The sequence below is a fragment of the Pygocentrus nattereri genome, chromosome 25, assembly GCF_015220715.1.
Source record: "Pygocentrus nattereri isolate fPygNat1 chromosome 25, fPygNat1.pri, whole genome shotgun sequence".
NCBI classification, from domain to species: domain Eukaryota; kingdom Metazoa; phylum Chordata; class Actinopteri; order Characiformes; family Serrasalmidae; genus Pygocentrus; species Pygocentrus nattereri.
This window is the reverse complement of record NC_051235.1, coordinates 26,237,304-26,259,845: the sequence shown is the minus strand read 5'-3', so window position 1 is coordinate 26,259,845 and position 22,542 is coordinate 26,237,304. Positions and strand designations below refer to the sequence as shown.

At 39.1% G+C, this 22,542-nt stretch overlaps 1 protein-coding gene across 3 annotated transcripts in view; it reads right to left on the bottom strand.

Moving 5' to 3' along the window:
- Positions 1–1,688: 1,688 nt before the first annotated feature.
- Positions 1,689–22,542, bottom strand: part of LOC108435653 (myocardial zonula adherens protein-like) — a 54,583-nt gene continuing 33,729 nt past the window's right edge. Inside the window, exons 8-15 of one of the 3 annotated variants that reach the window (XM_017711646.2) lie at positions 18,905–19,030; positions 18,011–18,139; positions 17,035–17,120; positions 16,727–16,838; positions 15,410–15,493; positions 13,250–13,356; positions 3,937–4,144; positions 1,689–2,436 (exon numbers count right to left, since the gene is read on the bottom strand). In XM_017711646.2, coding sequence (XP_017567135.1) covers positions 2,299–2,436; positions 3,937–4,144; positions 13,250–13,356; positions 15,410–15,493; positions 16,727–16,838; positions 17,035–17,120; positions 18,011–18,139; positions 18,905–19,030 — 990 coding nt within the window. In that variant the 3' untranslated portion in view covers positions 1,689–2,298. Of the gene's footprint in view, positions 2,437–3,936; positions 4,145–11,187; positions 12,593–13,249; positions 13,357–15,409; positions 15,494–16,726; positions 16,839–17,034; positions 17,121–18,010; positions 18,140–18,904; positions 19,031–22,542 lie in introns of those variants that run through there. The other 2 variants (XM_017711645.1, XM_017711644.2) reach the window with 2 other exon arrangements.

Sequence of the window (22,542 nt, the reverse complement as noted above, 5' to 3'; positions counted from 1 at the left end):
AATATAACATATTTACATTTACAGCGTTTGGCAGACACTCTTATCCTGAGCCACTTACAATTTGATCATTTTTTACACAGGTTGGCGAAGGTGGTGTTAGGAGTCTTGTCCAGGGACTCCTATTGATATAGTGTAGGGGGCCTACACAGGCGGGGATTGAACCCCAGTCTCCAGCGTAGAGGGCAGAGATGTTATCCACTACACTAACCAACCGACTGATATTTACAGCCAAGAAGGTAAAATGAACATAACATTTTGTTGATGGCTTGATTTTGGTGAAAGGACAAAATGGCCCTTCTTAACATTTGAAGTGCTGACCTCTGGCCTAGCAGTAAGTACCGCTAAGCTTACATATTTGTGATGATTCATGAAACTTGTCGTAGCTCAACGGTGTAGCAGCCTCTCATGACAAATTTTTGAACTGAACATTTTCTCATCATCTGCTAATTGAATAAAAAAAACTTTACTTCTCAGGCATCAATGCTCTTTTAGCTTCAACGGCCTCATTGAAAGGATGAAAAAAAGTTACTGAATAATAAATAGATAACCGAATATCAAAGGAATGAATGAATTCTCACATTTTCAAATTATTTGTGCTGGGCCTGCTTAACTTGGTCTTACTTCTGTTCTTGTTTGTAGATATCAGTACGTCTCGCAGTGCAAGAAGCCACTTAAAACAATCTAATAGAGATAACTTGGTGATTTAAACATGCAGTTCTGCACAAACTACCTGGCGGCTACAAGTTTCCATTATTTGTTAGCTACATTGGCCTCTTAGCTTCAGTGCGAAACTAAAGAAGCAAACTTCAGACAAACTTCAGACAAACTCCTTTCCCTGAGTCCTGATTAAGATTCCTGAATCCTCTTTAAAGGAATGCTCCTCTGACATTTACAGACAGTTTGGAGAGATTTAGTGCGAATGAAAGGAGGGGATTCTGCGGCTGCTGGCGTTTCTTATCTGCACGTTAAGAGCGGGAATTGCATTTGCCGTATGTCATGTCTGTCTGCTGCCGCTGCCATCCCATCATGCATTACCACACTGCGCGGTAACATGACCTAAATGCGGTCCAGATGTAATCCAGTAATTGGGCCAATTCTTTCAAGCTCCAGTATTTCACACTGCATATATTAATCACTGAAGGCATGTCACAGATTTCTGCACTGATAACATCACACGCTTCAAAGATGGCTGACTCACGGCTCTAATCAGACGAGGGGAGGGTTAACAAAACAATTCCGGAAAAAAAAACAGAACTGCTCTCAAGCTGTTGTTGCTCTCATGTGACATAACATTACGTGCTTCTACAGCAAGGTCGTGTTGTTTCAAACTGTTGGCAAAATGGACAGGTCAGATCACTTAAGAGGTCAATATTATTTATTTTGACTACATCCTCAAAAAGGTTTTACAAAAATACAAATTCGGTTTTTTTTGGGTTTTTTTTGCATGTTTTCATATCTCTGAAATGGAGACACAGCTCTCAGTCCCAGTCTACAGTGCTTTGATTGTAGATTCATGTGTAAAACCTGATGCAGCTCCTGAAGGGATTGATAATCTCCAGGTGAGATTAATTTGGGAGGTCTGAGCAGGGAAAACAAAATCAGTGCACAGCGCAGGACTGTGACTGGGAATTACCGAGTGTGTTTACATGTACTTAATCCGATAACCGCAGAAAATCTTTTTTTTCTTCTTTTTAAACATTTACCCACTTTACATCATCTAGAAGATGAAGAGTATTTAATTCCTTTGTTCCATGAAGCATTTAGTTGATTTCAGCTTCGCTCCAAAAGAGTTTTGCTGCCATCTCGTCGCTTATTTATGGTACAGCGGTCGGTTTAGTACATGCACAGAAAATCAGAGTAAGAGCTTACCTGTGCCGAGAAATCTGATTACTGAGCTAAAATCCAGCTTCTTTATCGGATTTCTTAATCAGATTTCTGGCCCGTACTCCAATCCGAACTGACCGTGCTGTTTACATGACAATTTGAATAATAAGATTATAACAGGATTATTAAGCGCATGTAAACACACTCACTCTTCTAGTAGTTTAGGTTAAGTATTTAAAGGAATATGTAAAGTATTAGGTGGACAGAATGAACCTCATTATAATTCAATTTAAGAAACACCTGACCAGAAGACACTATTAAAAGTAGTACATGCTATGCATTCAGGCCCAAATGAGCTCCTCTCCAGTTAGTTCCAGAGCTGACAGTCACCTTTACAGGCTGAGAGAGGTGACCAGAGCAGAACACCAGTCTGGAACCACAGCTATTCATGCAGGAAAGTGCCAAGACCATGAATCAGTCTTCGTCTGAGAGGGCTCCATCATCATGCACTTCTCTGTAGGCAGCCAGAGCACCACCCTCAGGATTATAGCTGCTCATACTGACAGTCAGACCCTCTGCCAGCTTCTGGGCAGCCAACTTCGCCTGCAACTCCTAAAACAGAGGGAAAAATATATGTAAACATTTTAGCATACCTCTAAAGTCTCTACCTAATAAACTTTGTCACAATAAAATGTCCCTACACAGTAAATACATGCTGAAAATTAGTTTGACAAGAAACTGCATGAATTTTGAGGAGATCAGGCACAATTTCATATGCAGCTCCATTTACCTGACAGTTTCATAAACAGTTTATGGGCTCTGGGTTATTCAACAGACCAACATTTGTTAAAGTGATAGTGTTATTATATAACCTAATATTAATTAGCGAATGACGTATCATCTAGTTTTGATATTTTAGTGTCGATGACAGTTAATAAAGGGCGATACAGAAGGAAAAAGCAACAAGGATAAATAAGGATAAATGAAAACAGTTACACTAAAATTAGTGTAAGGCTGTAGGCTTACATTTTAGATGGATGGCACTGGTGTTAAAACTTAACATTCCTGAACAGCCAAGAAAAATCAAGTTTTTCATGTTTGATGATGCCACTTTGAAACAACAAGCTAATGAGGAACTAACTGGTACAATAGTGGATGCTGATGAGGACCATTCATCACCTACATGGTGGTTGGCTAGTGTAGTGGTTAACACCTTTGCCTTCTACACTGTAGACTGGGGTTCAATCCTTGACCAGGGCAAGCACCCTACACTACACCAATAAGGGTCCTTGGGCAAGACTCCTAACACCACCCTGGCCTACCTGTGTAAAATGATCAAATTGGAAGTCGCTCTGGATAAGAGAGTCAGCCAAATGCCATAAATGTAAATGTACATGAGGCCTAATCCCATTTCACCTCTTACCCTTATCACTCAATTTTGCATCAGAGCCATCAGAGCTGCTGCACCATCTAAGGTGGAATGGGAAAATTCAAACAATAAGCTGGCGAATTGCTGACTTCAGCTTCATATCACCAAAGAATTAGGGGTGGGCGATAACAAATAGCTGTCACTCCCCTCTCTTCGAAGGCATATGATGCCCTACATTTAACTAAAGCACTTAGAACAGAGCAGTGAAACAGCTGTGCACATTTCTATTAACATCTTTATGGTTCAGTCTTGTCTATGCACATGTAAAATGCATCAAGGGCTGCAGGGCTGCAAGACTGCATTTTAACGGAGCGCAATTTTCAAATCCTAAGAGCTGCTTTTTAAATTTTAGTCTGCATTATAAACATGGTTGTCTTAACAAGACTTAATGAGTGGAGAAATCTAATCTAATAACATGGAGCTTGTGACCTGCCTGGAGACGAGTTAGACTGATTAGAAACAACCAAATAAGCTGTGTACATGTTAGTTCAGCGTGCCACACACAGCATTCAACCCTGTAACAGTGAGGTGCTGGTCTTCTTGGCAAAAAAAAATAGAAAATAATCACAATTTATATCATTTGCAATATTGGTCAGAAAAACCACATTTAGATATTTAAATCTATTAAAATCTCTATTTAAATCCCTGAATCGCTGAGCCCTACATCTATGGCTTTGCCCTACCTGCTGTTTTCTCGTCTGCTCTCGCTGGAGGGCGACTGACTCCTCCAGAGAGAGAAGCTGGGCTGGGTTGTGGTACAGTGGGGGAAGTTTGGCGGCAGTGATGTCATCCAGGTGCTTCCTGTCCCTCAATCTCCGAGCCTCAGAAGAGAGTGGAGTCGTGCTGCCAGAAGACTGACTAGGCGAGGAAGAGCCCGACTTCTCTGGCAGTCTGAGACAAACAAAACATACTGTAACAAATCTGAAAGTGAAAACATTCACACATATTACTCCACATATCTCTTACACCATGTTATTCTGCACATAATACTACACCTTGCTACACTTTATATTCACAGTACAATGTTATTACTGACATCTACATTTTTATTGTTAGTCACCTGCACTGTTTGGTGCCATTTCTTCATTTATTGCTACTTGCTATCTGGTGTACTTGTCTAGTATGTGAAATGCATACTTTGTGCAATATCTCCCTCCTTCATTTCCCCGTGCACCTGCATGACTGCTACTGTGCAAAAGCAACGCGGCATGCCCAGAAAAGCAGAACACATAAGTGCTGTTTTTTAAGCTACGTTCACATTACCAAGCTGAAGTGGCACAAATCAGATGATTTGCCCTAATGTGACTCAGATCTGGTGTTTTCAGGGATGTGTCGACACGGAAATCTGATCTTTTCAAATCCGACCTGAGCCTCTCTCATATGTGTTCCTAGATCGGATACGTGTCCGATCCATGGCCATGTGACCTTAACGTGATGCTCAGATTAGAACCCATGCATTATTCTTCCAGTGCACGTGCGCAACCACCTCACCTTTTCTCCTTCGTCTGGCTCTAATAATGAAGCTGGGAGCTGATCAGAGTTAATGATCTCGTTCTGCTCGTTAGTTTGTGCTGATGATGCATGTGATTCAGTCATGTGGCGTTGCTGAGTAGGATGTGTGCATGCGGGTCATTTCAGGATGCCGGTTCGTTCACATTAACAACAGATTTGAATCACTTAACTAAATAAGTGTGAACCAGCATGTCAGAGAGGTCGGATTTGAGCAACGAGGCTTGTGATGTGCAGTTTACAGCTTTCACAAGAGAAAACTGATGCTGGAGTTTGGACTTTGAACATGATTCAGAAATTAAACAGCTTTCAGCCATTCATGCTTAGGATGTCACCAGGGCTGTCATGATCATGAAATTATGTGTGATTTGAATAATTGCGATTAAGGAATTAATTACATGCAACTATTGAAGTACAAGCCTAAAGTGGCCGAATAAACAAGCCATCTTGCTCTTAGCTGTGTTCACTCAATCAAATGTCTACAGTTACGCAGCATCATGTATAACAAATATGTCAAACTAGGGCTGTTCCAGGTCAATATGCTGCAAATATTAGTGATTAATCTCATCTTACGCTTTGAATTCAGCTCAAGTCTGCTGTTATTTGACCCACAATGCCTGGATCCTGACACACGTGATGTACAGAGTCAGACAAAACTGCACTTTTTCTTGAGAGTGAATAATAAGAAATAAATAAATAAATAAATAAATAAATAGCTAACAAAAAAAAAAAAAAAACACAATTTGCTTGTGTTGCCCTATAAATATGTTAAAGCAGTTTTCATAAGTTCCATGATGTGTCTCAATGAATCCTCTCTTTTATTTGCATTTATTTATCTCAACCAAACACACCCACTCAACTTTCTGCCCACTGTGGCATAATATGATGGTGAAATCTAACGACTGGGGGAAATGATTGCGGTCAGCTTAAATAAATGAGATCATCTCAAATCATTATGAATAGGTGATTATGTAATAACTGTGACAAGCCTAGATAACACGACTTTTTCAAGGCAACTGTTCATGTGTGTGGTAAAAGGCCAATAAAGGGCTGCAAGTGTAAATGATTCAATGCCTGAACACTGGCAGTAGAGGATCAGCATGCGGAGTGTAAAAAAGCTCATGTGTATTATATAGAGGAATTTACTCACTGATTGGGCTTAAATCTGTTTTTTCGCAAACTGCTGTCCGATCTCTCCATGACTTCTATATAATGTGGCTTCTTCTGAGACTGTGTGGCTGAGAAGGGGTTTCTAGGAGGAGAGTTTTTAGCAACTGCTTTGACCGGCCCAGCCTTTCCCTCTGACAGAGTGACCTGTTCAAGCGCCTCCACAAGGTCAGTGTCTTTTGCGCCGTCTCCAGAGGAGGCCTCTATTGTCTCAGTGCTTTTATCTGTGAGGGACTCAGCATCCTGTTGAGCATCCATGCTGCTGTTAGTAGCCAACCTGCTTGATGGGTTTGAGTTTAAACGCTCTGGTGAGTCTCCATCCTTATTAACAGTTTTTCTCTCCAAAGCGTCACGGTCCACACGCCTGCGCTGGGCAAAAGCCTGCTGGTACCTGGCCTGAAATTCTGTTCCTATAGCAGACAAACTGGCTCGCTTCTTCTCCTCTTCTTCCAAATCTACAAGTGCCTGGCGTACTTTCTCCACAAAGTCAGAAATCTTCTTCCCCTTATCAGGCAGGCTTTGAATGAACCTCCTGCAGAGACAACACAGTCTTGAAAAGCAACACTTAAAATTTAAATAAAATAAGAGCAACAGGTATTTTGTGACATTTTTACTCAGGGCACTGTCAACATCTAATGAGTCCTGTCTATCGCTTAAAGAGAAGGTATTAGGAGGTAGTGGCTACACTATGTTAGATTATCTTCTTAAATTCCCAGGCTTATTACACCCCCCCCCACCACCCCCCTCAAAAAAGCTAACTACTGAAAGGAAAAGGAAAAAAAAACAGGCCAAGTCATCCATTTGTCCAGGGCTTCTGTTGCCCATTAACTGGCTACATCTCCTCTATACAGCATACACGATAGTCCACAAGACCAGGAGAAATCCAAATACCAGTCCAGTATATTTGCATGCTGCCTTATATGACATTTTCAGAGGAGCTCGTCACAACTTGAATTCAATTATGTCCATGAAAAAAAGCATTTGCTTTTTGGTGAGAAATGACCACGTTTTGTGTCTAGACGTCATTTCAGTTTTGTTAGTTTCAGGCTGTTGTTGACTAGAGTTTCTGCACAGATAACACGACAACTTCAACAGATATAAATCCACATTTCAAATATTCGTCCTATCTTTGTTCCCCATTTGTTTTGACTTTCTTTGTCTAACAACGTTGATTTTGTAGTCCTTTTGGTCACATGTCATGCTGACCACTTATTACTAACCACATTATGTCAAAAACTGAAAAATGACATTTAGAAAAAATTGCAAAATTTCCTTCTGGATCAATAAAGTATCTATCTATCTATCTATCACTCTATCTATCTAATCTATCTATCTATCTATCTATCACTCTATCTATCACTCTATCTATCACTCTAGATCTAGACTCTAGAGATACAAGGTTTTTTTTCAGACAGCAGTGCTGTATGTGCTTTTTTCACACTTATTTGCACTAAAATAGCTTGATGTAGTACATAAACACTGTTAGTGTTCACTTCTCGAACAACCTTATTTGAATTGTTTACGTGTTGAAGAACCAACTAATTTACATATTTCCACCTATTCAGCCTCCAGCAGTTTAGCTCCGCCCATTCATGCTGAAGCTAGAAGCAGTCAGAATCAGATGGACTGTTTTTTGAATGAGAGACTGGTTATTGAGTGACAAAAGGCATAAAAACAAAAATGGTCAAGTAAAAATGAATTATGATTCTTTTTGATAAACAAACGTTATGAGATAAATCTCGAGGAGGAAATATCAGATCTACGACCTACAGCATCCTGCAGGATGAAAGCCTGGATTCATTAAAACAATGTCCTGTTATAAGTTTGTGTTCATTTCAGAAATCGATATCAACACTGTACCCGCCAATACTGCGATAAAGATGACCAGTATCATCAGATCACGTCAACCTGCAGCCTTGTCAAGTTTACTAAAAATTTTCAATTTTTCAAGTTTTCAAGGCATTCCTTACATTCCTGTATGCAGAAAGAGGAAAAAGAGGTGCTCCCAGATTAAAGTACAGCACCCCCACGGTGACATGGTCTAATTAATATATGGAGGCCACAAACCAGAGATGGACGAAGTCCACAAATCATGTACTTGAGTTAAAGTAGAGACACCCAAGGTATTCTAGACCTCAACTTGAGTAAAAGTACTAAAGTATTTGCCTTCAAATGTACTTAAGTATCAAAAGTAAAAGTACTAAAAGAGTAATTGTGGCTTTAATGTCCTGTTATCATTTTTATAACCAGACTGGCTTCATGAACTCATTTCAGGTGAAAGTCCTCCAGCGTCTCTCTTGGTAAACCAGTCTTTTAATAGACCGTCATTAATTAGTGACGCTGACGTCTATTAAAATGATCATAAGCACAAAACACTGAAGGTAAACAGTTTCCATCAGGGAGAACCGAGTGGCTCTGAAATCACTTTTTACACACAAGCAAAGTTTCAGTTTCAGATTTATTTACAACTTAGTTCCAAGTTTAAGTTGAATAAAAACTGGCTTTAAACTCAGGATCACAGATGAGCTCCTTTACTATGTTGATCTGTAGGCGTCTGTTCATAAACATAAACCAGCCCAAACTAATTTACTATAAAATGAAAGTGTTTGTATGAATTCAGAAAAAAAATGGAAACAGGCCAGTCACGACTGCATATGTGGACATATTTCTATATTGTGATCTATTTACAGGTTAGGTTAGGTTTATAGGTTAGGTTAGTTCATCATTTATCGACGTATGTGCTCCCAAATTTTTACGCTGCTGCACTGATGTTGAACCGTGTGCTGCACTGGGTCGGTATGATGCTTTGTGGTGCTTCTGACATGTTTTTATACACTCAAAAACCAAAAGGAACCACAGATTCTCAAAATGTAGCGGAGTAAAAAGTCAGATATTAGACTTTGAAATGTTGTGGAGTGAAAGTAAAAAGTCACCGAAAATGGAAATACTTTAAGTAAAGTACAGATACATGAAAAAACTACTTAAGTACAGTAACTAATTACATTTACTTAGTTACTATCGACCACTGCCACAAACTAATACACTGAGACCATTAGTTACTATTGTACTTCTTGCACAGTCATTATTGCACAGCATCTCTCATCTCAGGTTATAGATAGTATTACAGACTGTAATTCTTGTTATATGTCTTATGTATTATTATTATTATTATTATATGTATTATTATTACTATTATGGTACAGTGTTGTGTATCTGCTACTGGCTGTTAAATTTCCTTCGGGATCAATTAGGCATCTATTCATCTATTGAGGCCACGATTAACTACATTAAGGCCACAGTTTAATGTATTTAATACACAATAATATTAATATACTTAAGTCACATTGTACTATACTGCAGTCACAAATTAATATAAGGCAATGAATTACTATGTTAATGCCCCAAATTATTATACTGAGACCACAAATAACTATATTAAGGCCACAATTTAATACACTGAGGTCACACTTTACTATACTCACTATGAATCACTATACTAAAGCCATTAGTTACTACACTGAGGCCACAATTAACTATATTGATGCCGCAATTTAATGTATTTTAGCCATAATTTAACATATAACTAGAGATCACGTTACTATATTGAGACCACGAATTATTACACTGAGGACAAGAGTAATATTAAGTATATTAAGTAATATTAAGTACACCAAGCCACAATTTAATATATTGAGGTCACATGTTACCGTATTGAGGCCACGAATTACTATACTGAGGCCACGAGATATGAGAAACTTGCCTCAATATATTAATGTGTGGGCTTATTAGAGTAACTCATGGCCACGTCTTATTTAAAAATACCGACCGTGTCACCTCAGGGGCTCCGAACTAAAGCGCTTACCTGTTGTGCAGTAGGTTCTCCTGCCTGGTCAGGATCTCCTGCAGCTCCTCTCTGCTCCTCCTGCCTACATCACCCACCAGGCCCTGGCGCTCCGTCCACCAGGAGGACATTTCTCTCTCTCTGCGGCTACAGGAGCGCAAACTGCGGCGGGTGAAACACTTTCACAGCGACTTTATTCATGTCGCAGCTCTGAAGTTCGCGGAATACCGCCTGGAACAGAGAAGAGCTCGGAGATAAACACCGCCGCGGCGCCGGCGACGGGACTCGGTGACAGATTCAAACCGCGCTGTGGCGTGTGCGATTAAAGAGAAGCATTTTCACAATAAAAGTCCCGCAACAAAATCATGACTCGCCTTCTCTCGCTGCGAGGACGCTTATATGTATATGTACGCATTTAAAACCGAGCTTACTTTGTACCGTGAGGATATAATTTTTCATATTTTATGCTGCTGTGTGCGCCACTGTTAAAAAACTTCGAGAATAAAGTCGTATTTTAAAATCGTGATATTTTGAGAAAAAAAGTCCTAACATTTAGAGGATAAAAGTCCTAACATTTCAAGAATAAAGTCCTAATATGTCGAGAATAAATCTTATTTTTTAGAATAAAATAGCAGTATTTCGAGAATATGGTAGAATTACGACATTAAACGGGATATTACCAGGAAAAATCTAATCAGTCCAAGATGAATCAGTCGTTCATTTTAATATCTTCTAGAATATTCTAGTTTTCATTCACTAAACATTATAGGAAAAATAAATAAACATGTAAAGCCCTAAAATATACAAGTTTTTTCTTGTCCTATAGAATATGTGGATATACTTTACTGTGTCACCTGTGTTTTGTTTGTTATTTTTTTTACCACATGTCACAATTGTTTGGCAAACTTACTACCAAACATTTAAAATAACTATTTTCAATAGCACTTATACGTGTACAATGATCTCATGGTGCTTGTCCTAATCAATTTCACAGCTGAAAATAATTAGCAGGAAACAAGAGCTATAAATAACTCTTGTTATCTTGTTCTGAGTGATAGTCAGAAGAGATCACATTTCAAGGCACATAACATGACAAAAAAGTGCTAGTATATTAAAATATTCACTTCTTGTCGACAGAATTCTCAAAATATTTAATCAAACTTATAAAAATACAATGGCGTGTTTGTAATATTCAAATTGTTTGTAATATTCAAATTGTTTGTAATATTCAAACAAGAACAAAAACAGCATAGAAAGTGATTGGAGGTAAATATATGTCCTTGCTGCTTTCAGAACTCTGATTTGTAAACTCTGCTCTTCTTCCTCAAGATGGGGCTGTAGTGCTTTTGTGGCTTTTCGTGTCTTCGTGAAGATTCTTGCCAGATGTTTTCAGTGACAGCAGGTCAGAAGCTCTCAGTGTTGTGCTGATACTCTCTTTATTATAGGACTACCCTCACAAATACACACTTACAGTGGCAACATCGAGAGAGTTAGTCTCTCTCGGTTTGCTTCTGGCAGTGAAAATGACTTGATGGCACACTTATATTAAAGAAGAATTCCAGCAATAAAAAAGACAGACATAAAAACAGTCATTCAGGGTGGTCTCATGTGAACATGGTGCACTGGAGAGACTTTTAACAGTGGCGCTGATAGGAACCAGGAATCACAATGTCTGCAACACAAATAAAGCCACTTTACATGTCTTCTGAGTTTTTATTTGTAACAGTGATGATGGAAAATAGTCATAAATGTTACTATTTTGCCATACATCACCCTGCATGTACCTGCCCACCATAAATGGCTTTAAAAATGACATGTTTTGGGCCAAAACCTTCTCAAAACATCTACACAACAATCTCTCAGGCACCAGGCAGTGTATTCAAAACCATTATATGTGATAACTTCAAATGTGGGAGCTTTTAGAGATATTAACACTTTGAACATCTGGTTCCTATCAATTCTGATTTGGTAAGTCTATCTAGAATGGCACATTTCACAGCAAACTACCAAATGACATTGTTTAGATCTTAATGATTCAATTAGGCAGAAATTCCCCTTTAATCCATCCTATATCCACCATCCACTGTGTTAGTGTTGTATTAGACCCAAAGAGTGAAGTCTCTTTTGTTTGACAGGGAAAATGTGATGCATGAAATGTGTACAATGTGAAAATCGCTACACAAAATTATATTTAAGAGCAAAAATGATTCAAAGCTAGCCAAAACATTAAAAAGGAAAAAACAAATAAAAATATAAAACTGTAAAATAAAGAGGGATTTCCATACCACATAACCATATCATATATTTTTGTAAACAAAGAGGGGAAAAGTGCATCAAACATGCTATTAAAATAAAATAAGTTATTCACAGATCAGGAGATAATTTATATGTTACAAAATGAACAGGAAAAAAATACAAATCGTTCATACTTTCTGATTCAGAGCGTTACATCATTCATTTCATGTACTTCACTTCAATCTACATTTATGTTAGCTGTAATCTCCATGAGCTTCATAAAAGGCGTGTAGATTCTTGATGGGCTTGATCTGGCTTGGTTACTGCCAGAGGATGACAGTCCTGAGTCTGAGGATGTTGGTGATGTTGCTTCATCATTCGGAGGTTGAACTGGATTGGAATATGTTGTGTTTTCCAAAGGACTCGTTGCAGTTTCCCGTGTGATTGACGAGAGCATGCTGCTGTACTGCAGAGGCGTGTACCGGAGTAAACTGTAGTTCAGCCTGCTCGGAGGTCTTGGTGCTGCTGGAGCTGACGGAGCTGACCTGGTCTGGACTGTAGTCTCATAGACCTGATTGTCAGGTCGGCTGTGAAGAAAAAGAGGCCGTGAAAGATTCCTGTGCAGCTGCTGAGTCACTACACACTTGACAATTGTTCTTCATGGGTTTTTTTAGTAAAGTAAGTGGTTCTATATAGAGCCATAAAAACTCATGATTAAAGGATTCTTTGCATCAAGAAAGGATTCTTAAGATGGAGAGCGTGCCGTAGATGGTTCTATGTCGCTGCTGTCGGAACAAAACCTCGTGTCTTCAAAAGTTAGAACTTTACAGGAGATGGAAAAAACATACTCTACTTTTAATGTAAGCCAATGGAACCAGATGCTTTTCCCAGTTATTTTGGACTGTTACTTTGGGTCTGTTCATCATGAAATGTACAAACACCGTAAAGGACAACAGGTACTTTCTAATTATGCCAAAAACTGTAAAACAGACAGCACACTTTTGCATATTTTAATGCACAATTACTGCTTTGCTGAATTTAAGTAATAAAATGTGTTCAACTCAAATAAATCGAAATTTTGCAGAGCAACACCACATTTGAGTGTGTTCTCTGTAGAAAACATACATTTTTTTCACCTAGAAAATCAACAAAACATGTTCAGACTTTTGCATACGTTTGTATGTGGGCGGAGGACGGACGGGTCAATTTCTAACGGGTGGAGAAGTTGATCCGACGTTAATTACCTTACGGACAAGTCGCAGCCAACTCCAATCTCTCTGGTGAGGGGTTTATTCACGGTTGCGTTCTGTACAGACATAAAATACTTCAGCTTGTCTTCTAACTCATTATTCTAGGAGAAGGAGCAGATCACAGCACAGAATCAGATCAGAGGACAGATTCCACACCATTAGAAAGACAAGCAGTCTCTACACTGAGAACCTGTTGCTTTGAATTTAACGGATTCATATGTGCACTTTGATTCCTCATGAATGAAATACATCACATCAACACATTCACCGCCTGTCATTCTCATTTGACTTTCAGCAATAGGTGTGTTGAAGTCATATTGAGATGAAACGGATGTATTGAAGCATTTGAATCAAAGCAAATGTCAAAGCAGCACTTCTTTTCAGTGTAAAAGCATATTCATGCCAAATGCATACTGTAGTTTTTTGCTGTGAAGTTGGTTTGGAGACATTAGCCCAGTCACTCTATGAAGAACAGGCTGGCAGTGAATTGGTGGTCACGTGTTTCAATACAGCAAAAACAGAACGCAGCAATACTTCAAGACATTTTCACGATAAACGATATGCATCATGATTTTTATTTTTATTCATTCTATCTATATTTTATATTTGCATAGAGTATTCATTTATGTGGACTTAATTTTGCATGCCTATTACTACTTGTTTTTATGTTGCACCTTCATGCCGAAGCAAATTCCTAGTCTGTGAATCCTGTTCATTGACAATGGCAATAAAACTTCTTCTGATTCTGATCTTTACTTTGATAAGTTGGAACAGACAACTTTGCAACATTAAAATGCTTAAAACCATTCTTTCTGAGCTCTTCTTCAAAATAGCTATTATTCTACTGAGCACCAGTTGCTAAGTGAAGACCTGGGCTGCGATCAGCCACAACAAAAACGTAGCAAAGCGTTTATTTAAACAGAAATAGTGATGTGAGGATCACTCTGTTAAGCAAGAGTTCCAACTATAGCAGCTAGAAGGCCATTCTTGTTCTGGATGGATGTAAATACGTGTTTTACACTTCAAAATACGACTTCTAATGTCTTCAACTGTTGTGTACACCAAGCTGCAGCGACCACATTTATAGAGAACTTTAATAGAATCCACTGTGTGCGGTGCGTTTTTAATACGACAGGTTCATATACACATCACCGCTGATTGGGTAACACCTTTGACACGCTTATCAAATGATAGAAAACATACCTCAAAGGCCGCTGCTCACCATTTTGCACTATTTTAATGATTCATAGCAAAATGGTGCACAATGTTTTGAGAATCGAATCGTTTTGAGTATGTTACTAAGTTTCTACAAAACCAGAAAATGGAGACATCAAATAACTTCTATAAGATAAAATTTAAGCTGCAGCCGATTTGGTCAGATTCTGAAGAAGAATGTGTCCACAGACATACAACACGTTTCAAACCTGTTGTCGCCCGTAAACAAGCTTTTGGATGGAGCGACTAAACAAATTGAAATCAGCTGGAAATGAGCACAATACAATTCAGTGACGATGATGTAATGTGGCATGCATTACATACAGACTGGGCCAAAACCACATTCAGCTTCACCTGACTAATATCAAAAAAGTTGAGCTGAACCTGATATTGCAACATGGAAATGGCATTGTTTTATGCTTCCGTAATGCAAACGGGTACCACTTACGGAACTGCCAATGTTTTTCCTTATATTGCAGGACTGTTGTAGTGACTGCCTGCAACTGAATGAAATCTGTAATAATGCACGGCATCTCCATCTGTGTTCCGCTTTTTAAATATTATTCACCCCTTCTTGGGATATTTTGGGAAATGAGACAAAATGTGACAAAAACAGGGATGAAACCCCTTGTTTGTGTTTAATTGACACTAAATGAATCCACTGCTCCTTTTGTCCAGCTACAGAGTGTTTGGCAAATGTTTCCAATTCCACCAAACTTCACAGTATGAAAACAACTATGATCTTTGCTTGGCATGCTTCTCTCAAAGTAAAGTGCTGTGAAATGACAGTAAAAGTACGTGAAATAAGCACACAGCTTATAGCAGCCAGAATGTTGGAATGTTGAATGATTCTCCATCCAGTCATTCTGTGCATGGTTTGATGATTCGGGGTGAGCGTCAGTCAAAATCACAACCTGCAAGCTTTCCCACTGCTTTTACCTCACACTCCACAATCGCTATCCTGTCTAGCAGCTCCGATATGTACATGTCCTTCTGAGCCACACTAGCTCTCAGTGTTTCCACCTGAGGAAAAGGAAGAAAAGATCGAAGCCACTGAACAAACGGGACGATAATCTGATTCAATAATGTAATGTATGGCAATTAGGAGAGTACACTGTAAAAAAAAGTGTTGTGGTCATTTTTTTCTGGTATTTCTACTGTCCACTGATAAAATGTGTGTGGTTTTGTACCAAAAACAGTCACAGTTCATTTTTACATGATTATTTGCCAACTTCTCTTCATCCTTTAGAATTAATCAGGCGGATATGTGCAAATGAGCTCTGTTCTGATTGGCTGCCATTCAAAAAGCAGTGCAGGCTGAAACACCCCTTATAACTTTAGTGTGCATGGGTGGGACTAAACAGCTGTAGGCTGAATAAGTGGATATGCACAATAGATATTATTTGGGTGGTCCATTCTCAGCACAGCAGTGACACTGACATGACAGTGTGTCTGGTGCTGATATGAGTGTATCAGGCACAGCCGTGCTGCTGGGCTTTTACTCAGGCCAGTGTCACTGCTAGATTGAGAACTGACCGCCACCCAAGAACATCCAAAAGGTGGAGTTACATTTCTAATAAAGTGGCCACTCAGTGTATAATACTAAAATTGTAAAATTATTTATTTGATCAACAAGTGTTTAATTGCTTAGAGAAACACTTGTATTAGAATAAATATAAATAACATTAATATATTAATTACTGATTTTATGTATGTCAATGTGATCATTTAACCATTGTCCTAATCAGTTTTTTTTTTTTTTTTTTTTTTTTTCTGTAAAGCTGCTTTGTGACAACCTTGTTGTAAAAAGCGCTATATAAATAAACTTGAATTGAATTGAATTGTCCTAATCAGTACTGCATTATGTTAAATCAAGAATCCTGGTGGAATTTAACACATTGATGTAACCCGGAAAAAAACCTTATTCTACACACCAAGGAAATATCAGCTACTTTTTAAAAAAAAAAAAAAATCTGGTTACGTTTTCTTGTATTTATGTTTGTTTGCATTCACTCTTAACATTATACAGTGTTTCTACAAGCACAAACACACTTATTATCCAAATAAATGATTTCAAATAATGTGCTTAGGTGCCTTAAACCTCTGCACAGTATTGTATATGCTGATTTTTTGGAAAATATCCTTTGGAATATATCAACAACGTATCATACTACATGCACGACACCCACTTGAATCATTGTTTTATATAAACTATAATGCACAACTGTTCTGGTAAGAGTGTTTATAAGGTCTCACCTCTTCTATCATACCCTTAACCTTCCTCTGCTGACAGAATACCATGTCATTAAGGTGCTTTATTCTCTCCTTCAGCTCCGATGCTTCTTTCTGTAAGACTAGCTGCTCAGTCCTGGAACACAACGCCTCAATCATCACGATGGTGATAAAACTGTCCTGTTATATTCACCACCAGCAATTCTCACAATGGATGCCACAAGAGATGAGCATGGTGCATTCAGATACTTTTATTTTGAAATAGTAACAACAGAATGATTCTAAGAAACCACAGAAGGCAGTGAAGAATCCAGTGAAGGCAGACCTCTTACCTTTTCTTAACACCTGAGTCTACCTCATCCAAAGTGCGCAAGCGCTTCTCACAGTCACAGAGTTTCTGAGTTAGCTGGCTCTTCTCCTGCAAAATAAAAGTCTTTTCTAGTCTAGCGAATGCAGGAAGGCAGTTCAAACCAGGGATGATAAACACTTAAGCAGTACATATGTGATACACCCTGAGACATCATCTCAAAAAAATATTTTTATCCATTTGACTGAATACTGGATGAGTTTTTGTGTGTTTTTTGTAGCCTGCAAATTGTAGCCTGCTAAGATAACTGTGTCGACAACAAATGGCAACAATAAATGTGATCACGTAAATTAAGAAAAGATACGTAAAGCATATATTTAAAATGAACTCCCCAAATAAACCCCACCCCACCATTTATTTCACTTTTAACTGAACATACTTTGTTTTTCTTAAGTTCTGAATTAATTTGATTGATTTATTTGTTTGTTTGTTTGTTTGTTTATTTTTAGCAGATTACAATTAAACAATCTTGACTATAGAAGCAACTACAGTGGTGACTTGCTTAATTTATTATACTTTTTTTTATTACAAATTTCGATAGTTGTAGTTACACAACCCTGGCTGCTGAGCATGCTAGAGTCTGGAATCATTTATTTAATTTATTATACTTTATTTTAAAGCACCTTCATTTTTACTCTTATTTTTAGTAGCTGATGTTGCAGTTAAACCGTCCTGACTGCTGAGGGTGCTATAAACCTGATTGTTCTATTTATTATTAATAACCATAGCAGTTGCTGTTACTCTGTGCTGACTGGAGACTGTAATTTTATTATTATTTGTATATTTTTTCTTAGCAGATGCAGTTAAGCAGTCCTGCATCACCCTCAGCACTCTCACTTCTTGCGTCCCTGCTATGTTCACTATAGCCCACATACAATGCTCTACTGCGAGGCCAGTCTTAGGCCTGCTGCTTTGCGGAGCCTTTATCTGTGTGAACTGACCTGAGCCATGCAGTCCAGCAGTCGCTCCAGTTCGCTGATCCTCTGATCCCTCTCAGCAATTTTCTCCTCTGCCAGCTTCACATTCCTCTCAGCCGCTTCCAGTCGCCTCATGTACTCCTCCAGCTGGGCCTTTGAGCGGTCAGAACAGACAGCATTCACATTTGCAACACATTCTACATATGTAATCGTCTTCTCCAAGCGGAGGACCGAAGTCCTCAGTTTCAGAATGACCTTCACTTTCAGTTTGAGGTTTTTGACACTCCCTCAAAAATGTATCAGATGTCTTCATTTTCTCAGATGATACCACTAGGAGGAGCAACTGTCACATATTTCTCAGTAGCAGACTGACATTTTCAGCTGTTACTACTCAAACATACATCAGACAATGGAGTTAACCCTGTCTTACCTAACATTTTATTAGTGATGCATTTAGTGACATGCTCACGTTGGTCACAGCAAAATAGATCAGCATGTGGAACTGGAGCTGCTGTGTTTTCTATCACTGTATAAAAGAAGCTGGCCTTATTGTTGGGTCCAATGTGATAGTTTCTGAGACAGCATCCACACACATTCAGAACGCGATTCATATCATTATGGAAATGCTTATGATTAATGTGTTTTATCAGAGAAACACTAAAGTGTGAAATATATTCCTATTCCTAAAAAAGCTAATTTTTACATATGAAAATAAATGCAAGCATTGATAAATTACAATGTTAAAAGAGAAGATTTAAAAAGCTGTTTTTACCCCAGCATTAAAGGCTTAAGAAGGATCTAAAAAGCATCTACACATTTATGATGTGATTAGAAATTAATTTTTTGAAAATATAGTTGTGTGGTTGTTTTGAGTTGAATACATAGGGACATTGTTCTTCAGTCAGTGTAAATGTGCACCTGCAGAGCTTCTATCTCCTGCCTGTGTTTCTTCTGCTGTTCCTGTAGCTGCTCTTCATACTGTTGCTGCAGTTTAGCACTGATCTCCTTCATCGCTTGCGCACTGGCCTCCTGAGATGACTCCACCTACACACACACACACACACACACACACACACACACACACACACACACACACACACACATCTCTGTCAAGGTCGGCAAGACCACTTCTATAAAACAGAGTTGAAACAATTACTCGTTTAAAACTGATTGCTCAAATCTTAAAAGTCGAATTTCCACTCTCAGTTCTCAGCTTACATTACACTCTAAAAATTCTAAAAAAACTCAGTATTCACTGGTCCTTATAGAGTTGCAGCATGTACTATAGCAGTGAGTGACATTTGTTTATTTGATGTCTGTTAATAACGCCTTTAGAGGGCGGCGGTGAGTGACGTTTGTTTATTTGATGTTTGTTAATAACACCTTTAGAGGGCGGCGGTGAGTGATGTTTGTTTATCTGATGTCTGTTAATAACACCTTTAGAGGGCGGCGGTGAGTGATGTTTGTTTATCTGATGTCTGTTAATAACACCTTTAGAGGGCGGCGGTGAGTGACGTTTGTTTATTTGATGTCTGTTAATAACACCTTTAGAGGGCGGCGGTGAGTGATGTTTGTTTATCTGATGTCTGTTAATAACACCTTTAGAGGGCGGCAGTGAGTGATGTTTGTTTATTTGATGTCTGTTAATAACACCTTTAGAGGGCGGCGGTGAGTGATGTTTGTTTATCTGATGTCTGTTAATAACACCTTTAGAGGGCGGCGGTGAGTGATGTTTGTTTATTTGATGTCTGTTAATAACACCTTTAGAGGGCGGCGGTGAGTGACGTTTGTTTATGTGATGTCTGTTAATAACACCTTTAGAGGGCGGCGGTGAGTGATGTTTGTTTATCTGATGTTTGTTAATAACACCTTTAGAGGGCGGCGGTGAGTGATGTTTGTTTATCTGATGTCTGTTAATAACACCTTTAGAGGGCGGCGGTGAGTGATGTTTGTTTATCTGATGTCTGTTAATAACACCTTTAGAGGGCGGCGGTGAGTGATGTTTGTTTATCTGATGTCTGTTAATAACACCTTTAGAGGGCGGCAGTGAGTGATGTTTGTTTATTTGATGTTTGTTAATAACACCTTTAGAGGGCGGCGGTGAGTGACGTTTGTTTCTCTGATGTCTGTTAATAACACCTTTAGAGGGCGGCGGTGAGTGATGTTTGTTTATCTGATGTCTGTTAATAACACCTTTAGAGGGCGGCGGTGAGTGATGTTTGTTTATCTGATGTCTGTTAATAACACCTTTAGAGGGCGGCGGTGAGTGATGTTTGTTTATTTGATGTTTGTTAATAACACCTTTAGAGGGCGGCGGTGAGTGACGTTTGTTTCTCTGATGTCTGTTAATAACACCTTTAGAGGGCGGCGGTGAGTGATGTTTGTTTATCTGATGTCTGTTAATAACACCTTTAGAGGGCGGCGGTGAGTGATGTTTGTTTATCTGATGTCTGTTAATAACACCTTTAGAGGGCGGCAGTGAGTGATGTTTGTTTATCTGATGTTTGTTAATAACACCTTTAGAGGGCGGCGGTGAGTGATGTTTGTTTATTTGATGTCTGTTAATAACACCTTTAGAGGGAGGCAGTGAGTGACGTTTGTTTATCTGATGTTTGTTAATAACACCTTTAGAGGGCGGCGGTGAGTGACGTTTGTTTATCTGATGTCTGTTAATAACACCTTTAGAGGGCGGCAGTGAGTGACGTTTGTTTCTCTGATGTCTGTTAATAACACCTTTAGAGGGCGGCAGTGAGTGACGTTTGTTTATCTGATGTCTGTTAATAACACCTTTAGAGGGCGGCAGTGAGTGACGTTTGTTTCTCTGATGTCTGTTAATAACACCTTTAGAGGGCGGCGGTGAGTGACGTTTGTTTATCTGATGTCTGTTAATAACACCTTTAGAGGGCGGCAGTGAGTGACGTTTGTTTCTCTGATGTCTGTTAATAACACCTTTAGAGGGCGGCGGTGAGTGATGTTTGTTTATCTGATGTCTGTTAATAACACCTTTAGAGGGCGGCAGTGAGTGATGTTTGTTTATCTGATGTTTGTTAATAACACCTTTAGAGGGCGGCGGTGAGTGATGTTTGTTTATTTGATGTCTGTTAATAACACCTTTAGAGGGCGGCGGTGAGTGACGTTTGTTTCTCTGATGTTTGTTAATAACACCTTTAGAGGGCGGCGGTGAGTGACGTTTGTTTCTCTGATGTCTGTTAATAACAACTTTAGAGGGCGGCGGTGAGTGACGTTTGTTTATTTGGTGTCTGTTAATAACGCCTTTAGAGGGTGGCAGTGAGTGACGTTTGTTTATTTGATGTTTGTTAATAACACCTTTAGAGGGCGGCAGTGAGTGACGTTTGTTTATTTGATGTTTGTTAATAACACCTTTAGAGGGCGGCGGTGAGTGACGTTTGTTTATTTGGTGTCTGTTAATAACGCCTTTAGAGGGCGGCAGTGAGTGACGTTTGTTTATTTGATGTTTGTTAATAACACCTTTAGAGGGCGGCGGTGAGTGACGTTTGTTTATTTGATGTTTGTTAATAACACCTTTAGAGGGCGGCGGTGAGTGACGTTTGTTTATTTGATGTTTGTTAATAACACCTTTAGAGGGCGGCGGTGAGTGACGTTTGTTTATTTGATGTCTGTTAATAACACCTTTAGAGGGCGGCAGTGAGTGACGTTTGTTTATTTGATGTTTGTTAATAACGCCTTTAGAGGGCGGCGGTGAGTGACGTTTGTTTATTTGATGTCTGTTAATAACACCTTTAGAGGGCGGCAGTGAGTGACGTTTGTTTATCTGATGTTTGTTAATAACGCCTTTAGAGGGCGGCAGTGAGTGATGTTTGTTTATTTGATGTCTGTTAATAACACCTTTAGAGGGCGGCGGTGAGTGACGTTTGTTTCTCTGATGTCTGTTAATAACACCTTTAGAGGGCGGCAGTGAGTGATGTTTGTTTATTTGATGTCTGTTAATAACGCCTTTAGAGGGCGGCGGTGAGTGACGTTTGTTTCTCTGATGTCTGTTAATAACACCTTTAGAGGGCGGCGGTGAGTGATGTTTGTTTCTCTGATGTCTGTTAATAACACCTTTAGAGGGCGGCGGTGAGTGATGTTTGTTTCTCTGATGTCTGTTAATAACACCTTTAGAGGGCGGCAGTGAGTGATGTTTGTTTATTTGATGTCTGTTAATAACGCCTTTAGAGGGCGGCGGTGAGTGACGTTTGTTTATTTGATGTTTGTTAATAACACCTTTAGAGGGCGGCAGTGAGTGACGTTTGTTTATTTGATGTTTGTTAATAACACCTTTAGAGGGCGGCGGTGAGTGACGTTTGTTTCTCTGATGTCTGTTAATAACACCTTTAGAGGGCGGCGGTGAGTGATGTTTGTTTATGTGATGTCTGTTAATAACACCTTTAGAGGGCGGCGGTGAGTGATGTTTGTTTATCTGATGTCTGTTAATAACACCTTTAGAGGGCGGCAGTGAGTGATGTTTGTTTCTCTGATGTCTGTTAATAACACCTTTAGAGGGCGGCGGTGAGTGATGTTTGTTTATTTGATGT